General features: G+C 41.2%; 1 protein-coding gene across 1 annotated transcript; it reads left to right on the top strand.

Annotated features, from left to right (window-relative positions):
• The first annotated feature begins 2831 nt into the window (after positions 1-2831).
• Positions 2832-5997, top strand: si:dkey-208k4.2 (P43 5S RNA-binding protein-like). Its single transcript, XM_044051448.1, has 9 exons — positions 2832-3175; positions 3266-3366; positions 4022-4118; positions 4255-4343; positions 4475-4548; positions 4705-4785; positions 4883-5112; positions 5394-5447; positions 5533-5997. The coding sequence occupies exons 1-9, from the start codon at positions 3026-3028 to the stop codon at positions 5791-5793; spliced, it is 1137 nt and encodes a 378-aa protein (XP_043907383.1). The 5' UTR covers positions 2832-3025; the 3' UTR covers positions 5794-5997.
• Positions 5998-6599: the final 602 nt, after the last annotated feature.

The raw sequence follows: 6599 nt of genomic DNA, 5'->3' as shown, positions 1-6599 counted from the left end.
TTTCTTGTTCCACATCAACGACAACAACTTTTACACAGCATTTCTTAAATATTGCACAGATTTAAACAAAACAAAAAAACTGAATTGAATTTGTGGTCAAAGCATTACCATTTTGTCAAACTTTTACAGTAAAACTGCAAAAGAGTTTTAAATGTTTTGTTCACTATTAAGTAAAAATAGTTATTCAGTTCTTCTAAAACAACATTATAGCCACATTGTACTAATGGTGTTTTTGTGGAGACAGTAAAGCATGCACTGGTAAAATCATCTTCAATCGTTACTGAGATATATAAATCACAATGTTATGGGAATCTCAGTGGTTACCCTATAAAACACCCTATAGGTATTTTGCAAAATGATCTACATCATGCAATCTATACACAACCACATAGCAACAAAAGAGCACATGCAGATGCAAAGATGGCAGGTCAGTGCGTTCAATTGTCTATCTCGACACCAGCAAATAATCAATTGGCTCCTTGGTGATAACCATAAATCTAATCAAACGGTGAAAGAGAAGCCCCACAGTGATCTGTGAGTTACTGCCTCAGCCCTGTGACCTGCAGCATTATCTGCCTTTTAATGTAGATAAGTCTTCCAACAGCAATCGTGCAACACATCCTGCTAATGGAGGCACATTGTGCACTGACAACACCCTCTGAATATTTCATCTGCACCCCCTCCCCTTGAGACTAACAGTGGGGAGCAGCAGCATCGAGGACAAAATGGCAAAAATATACTGCCTATGCTCCCCCTGCCCCTCCTTGCTATTGGCTGCTTCAAACTTGAAACAGATATCGGATCAATAGCCGATTGAGCGACTCTGCCCCTGTAAATCTGAATCCAAACGTCATCTCTGTGAACGTCTCCTCTCTTCCCTTCACTGATTTTAGTCTAATCAACACAGAACGGCTACTCATCGCTGCACAGTCAGCGGTAACTGATGCAGGCCATTACGTATTCAGCAGAGACAACTAAAAAAGTGTGTGTGAGGAGTCAGAGCTGCAGAGAGGAGTGTGTGTGTGTGTGTGTCACATGAAAATAATAAGGAACATTGATCCCAAGGGAGACTAGAAACTCAAGGTGAACTTTTGGGGAGAAAAAGAAAACCCACAAAGTTTAAACTAAAAATGTCCCACCACTTAACAACTATCACATCAAAAACTGAAGTTGCAGACTCAGTGTACAGTACAGTGGTAAATAAACAGAGCTGTTTGAGACAGAGACACAGCGCCCTCTACTGTGCATAATGCTGTACCACCATTAGCAACAGTAGCTTTGATGCCTGAAATAGAAGAATTGAAACCTAAAATAGAAGTATGCCTAAAATAACTAAATTACAACCCCAAAAAGCATGCATTCCTACCTGAAAGAGCAGCTATTTCCACCATCAAGTCAGCAACATTTTCAGCAGCCATTTTAACATATTCAGGTACTCAACTTAATTAATGTGATTAGAAACACCTGTTTTTCTTGTTCCACATCACCACCAACAACAACTAATGCCCATACGTATTCACTTTAATCAGTTCAAGTCACTTTACACAACATTTTTCCTCAGATTAAAATAAAATAAAATAGAAAACAGCGTATAAAGTGTTCAAAGAACCACCATTTTCTCAAACGTTTTACCGTAAAATTGCTTTCGATGTCACATGAACAATGCGGAGGGAGCTCAGGAAAAAGACTCCAGACAAAGGTTTGTCACCTTGTAAGTGGGGAGGAGCTGATACTTAATATCGGCATCTGTCCGATACTGGTCAAAACCAGATCTGATATCCTGTGCTTCACTATGCACAGCGTGTAAAAATGTAAATAAAAGCATCAGCTACAGCATTTTACACAATTGGAGATCTACAGTGTGTCACTGAAATTGAATGAAATGAGTTGGTGGTCAGTGTGCTGTTAAAAGTTTCCTTACTTAAAGTAACATTACTATATCAGACCGGTACTTGAGGTTGTGATATCGGTATCGGACAGGTCCCAAATTATGAATGAATGAATAAAAAGTGTAATATGTGGTTGAACTCATTGATTGTTTTCTTTTGACTTATTTCTATCATTTTATATTTTCCGACTCTGTTCTGTCAGGAACAGTCTGCAACAATAAAGCAAACAATAACCTGGTATTTAAAGGCACAGTGTGCAGTTAGTTATCCCTCAAATCACTCTTTCCCTTTCAAGCATATGGGAGACATATGAAGCCTTCAGTTAGCATAGCAAAACTCAAAGATGTTTAGTTTGTCTACTACAGTACAAACAATAGGGACATTCTAAAACACTTCATGTGAAAAACCTTAACGTAGCTGAGTGTCCGTGATCAATCATCACCAAATTTCTCATGGACATCTCGAGTCATGTCCACTTTCACGATTTCCAAAAATCAAAGCAGAAACCTCCATTACATTATGGTTGCTGTCTATAAGTATCTGTGTATCTTTGTTTCTTACAGATGCACTCAGACATTAAGCTATGTTAAATGCAGACAACAACTATAATATTGGGTTTCCATTTTTGATTTTTGGAGAGGTGAAAGTGGATATGACTATAGATGTCCATGAGAAATTTGGTGATGATTGATTGCTGTTTTTGGACATTAAGCTACATTAAGCCTGTCAAAAAAAGAGGGTCCAAATATAGCTGACCCTGGCTCCGGACTTAAATATAAAAGGGGTTCTTTCTGGGGTAAAGAAGATAAACAACAACGTATACATTCATCACGTGACTGTACACAAAAAAAGTTAAAATATTTTATGTAATTTCTTGTCAGCTGGTCCTTGTTTCAGCTCTGTTCACACACACTACTTAATTAAGCTGGATGAGTTTCAGCTGTGCTGCTCTCTTGTTGCACCGTGTTGAATTAAAGTAAAGTGAAGACTCAGCTTGGTGACCCCACGCTGCCAATTAACTCGTCAAAGCGCTCACTTCAGGAGGAGGAGGCTATAAAACAAGCTGACAAAAGCGGCGCCTTTTTCATTACACATTTACACTTTGAAGAAGAATTGTTACCAGTTACCGGATAGAAATGGACGGTGTTCGCGCAGGGAAACCCGCCTGTAGCGCGCCGCCACCGCCGCCGCCGCGACAAACTTTCAAGTGCTCCCACGCTGAATGTAGAGCCACTTTCACCAGGCAGTGGAAACTGAAGCAGCATGAGACTGTGCACACCGGCGCGGTAAGGTTACCATAGTAGCACATTTTGTAAACCGAGTTAGACACTACCTGTTGTTTGTTTTGAAAGTTGTGTCAAACCGTCCACACGCAGCGCCCGTGCCAGTGCGCAGTTGAGGGATGTGGTCGCAGATTCGCCAGGAAATCCCACCTGAGCCGCCACATGCTGCAGCACAAAGGAGTGAAGCAATACAAGTGAGTGTGACACCAGGCTCGAGTTAGCTTCCGAATTTATTCACCGTTATTCGGATTTAAAAAAAACACACAAAAAAACTTTTCCAACACAAATTACACAGAATAAAAACAGTGACAAATAAACAAGGTATGATTTTTAAAAAATAAATAAAAGTGCGTTACAAAAAAGTAAACGTGATGGAATCAGCCTCACATACTCCATTTAATGTGGATTTAAAACCACAATTCTGCCATATTTTGCTGTGTGTTCCGTGTAAGTTGAGAATGGACAAAAGCCATTTTAAGAGTAACGGCCAGTACTTGTGCCAGTAAATGTGCAATTGGATCACAAATAAAGGGAAATATAAGGGAAACCTGGACAGCTACAGACACACGATTTCTCCCCTTACTGACACATAATGTAAATCATAATGTGACTCATCCAGCACCCTTAAAAATAATACAAGTTTTTTTTTCTCTCAGACTCTCAATTGTCCTAAAAAGACCAAATGAAAATGGGAAAATTAGGTCAACGTCTCCAATCTGGGCCAGATCTGGTCTTGGCATATCCCAGAGAATCTAAAGACTGACCTGACTGAAGAATTTATGCTTTATCAAACTTTGTATCCTATGAGCGTGACATGTCTCCTCGTGCTTTGACGTTTACCTCCTCCAGATGCAAATTTGCCACCTGTACAAAGAGCTTCTTCAACCCCAGCAAACTGAAAAGACACGTTGGTTTTGCCCACGGAGAGAAAAACAAATACTTCAAGGTTTGTCTGAATGTGTCCAAAAGATGGCGCCAGTGCGATATAATTTCAACCACCAGCTCTTGTTCTTGATGTTCAATAACCGGTTTTTCAGTGAAATCTGTCATTTTTTTTGTTTGTTTTTCTTGTGCTTCCACAGTGTAACCAACCAAACTGCTCCTTAACCTTTAAAAAGCGCAGGCTGTTTAAGCTGCACTTACAGAAGCATGACGTTCCTGCTGTGTTCAAGTATGTCTCTCTAACCTGTTGATAAAATGTCCATAATTAGTCTTAACACAAGTCTTTACTGTGCTATAGTGAAGTAGTTGTGGCATCAGTGATTTTATTTGTTTTCCACGCTGTCTCCTGGTGCTGTGAAGGTGTAGGACGAATAGATGCACTGCCAAGTTTGATTCCCATATCGCCCGCAAAGCCCATGAGAAGAAGCATGCAGGTTGGTCTACTTCATTCCTCCAACACTAAAGTTCTTTCATTTTATTAAAAGGGATATAGCTAGTCTTCCGTTTAACCCTTTCCTTCATCTGAGATTAATCTTCCAGGGCAAAGGGGTTTATGTTTTGCACTCACTGGCCTTGTTTGGTCCTTGCAGGTTACCACTGCCCCCGTGACGAATGCCAGGTGGTTGCCCACACCTGGGGGAAACTTAACAAGCACATGGCCAAACATCCAGGTTAATATATGGTTGTACAAAATCCACAATGCCACGTGAAGGACGATCTGCTCAGTCTGTGGAGTCGATGGTTAATCATTCTGTCTTTTGTTTTCAGCCACATTTACGTGCCAGGTGTGCAAGAAGGTGTTTAAGAAAGCGGACGCTCTACGGAGGCACAAGTGGACCCACGCTTCCCACAAGCCCGTCCTGGTCTGTCCCAGGAATGACTGCCAAGCCTACTTCTCCACGACCTTCAACCTACAGCACCACATCCGCAAGGTTCACCTCGAGCTCCTCAGATACAAATGCTCCTTCCCCGACTGCCCGCGCATATTTGCTATGCGGGTACGTACCATGTTTGATTTCTGGCTCCTCTGAAGGTTGTTTTTTGTTTATTATGATGCCTTCGTTTAGTGTTTGAACAGAAATGTGTGTATTTGTATGTTTTGCCCTTCATTTGAACTGGTACATTAAAAGTAATGTACTGCAGCTTTAAGAGGTAATATAATTAAGAATTAAAACTTGATTTACTGTTTCTCACAAAGAACATTTCAAATTCAAACTTAAAGTAAATCATAGATGATTACTGCATTTATTTATTGTTGCACATTGACTCTGTTCCGCAGGAGAGTATGAACAGACACCTGCTTCACCATGACCCGAGCGCCACCACTCTGAAGGTAAGTCCCACTTCTGTATCTGCATGATTCGACTCGGTCAATCCAAAAAGCTTGTTGTCTCATCCAATTCTCTAAATCCCAACAGAAACGTCAGCGGGCCAAGAAGTCCTGGCAGAAGCGTTTGAATGGCAGCCATCAGCCCCATGTGGAGGAAAACCTGCGCCGCCTCTTCGCCCTGCGCATGCGAGTCTCCAGACGCACCAAAGTAGAAACCAACCTCTCGGGCCTCTTCAACGAACGCAAGATCCCTCATTACGTCGACCCAGAAGTTAACCTGCGCAACCTGTTTCGCATCAAACAGGCGCGTCCTGTGGAGAAACCTGAGGTCGTGCCACCAAAATGTTAAATGTTAAATCTTTTGAAAGCTGTTGACTGTTTTAGTTTTTGAGAAATTTGGGTCTCTTTATTTATATTAATGTAGCCGACTTACATTACATTTTTTTATTTTTGAATGTCAGGTAAAAGACGCTGGATATTGTGTCAAGATGTAATTCTATGTGAATAACCAGAGCTTGTTGACCCAATAAAATGAGTTGCGTTTTTGATCAGACTGGTCGTCTTCAAACTCGAGTGTTTACATGGTCACTGCTGGATGTCCGCCCTCCAGTAGCAGCTGCTGGTGAAGAGGTATATCCGGGACCCGAGATTTGTTTGTTCAGTCTCGTTTAATTTCACTTGAAAGCAAACTCATTGTTGGCGCTCTCAAACAGCTGTTCTTCCACAGCATCTCTTGTGCTCACTTTGGCCCCACACACACACACACACTCTCTCTCAGAGACCAGCTGATATTTGCTGAACACGTTGGATCTCATTAAATATGAACAAAGGCCTGAAGATGAGTAAGAGCTGAGTCACTGGATGCATGGCTTTCGGGGGTGGGTGGAAACTTTGAACACAAAGTGGATGACTCTCAGCCGTCAGGACTGATTATCTGAGGTTTGACTGTTGCACTTCTGGTTTTGTCTTTGAGAACACCTTGGGAATGATGTGGTGCAGTGTAGGTGTGATTAGTTTTGAATAAACCACCAGGCTCTTTATTGCAGTAGTGTTTTCATGAATCCATGATCTCTATTGATGATTCCGACAGGGCCAAAGGTAAATATGTGCTTATTTAAATATGTACATTAGACTACAAACTGCATATTTCATTGG

Source organism: Solea senegalensis, linkage group LG19 (genome assembly GCF_019176455.1).
Source record: "Solea senegalensis isolate Sse05_10M linkage group LG19, IFAPA_SoseM_1, whole genome shotgun sequence".
Lineage (NCBI taxonomy): Eukaryota > Metazoa > Chordata > Actinopteri > Pleuronectiformes > Soleidae > Solea > Solea senegalensis.
Note: the sequence above shows the minus strand (reverse complement) of the source record. Positions and strands in the feature narration are given on the sequence as shown.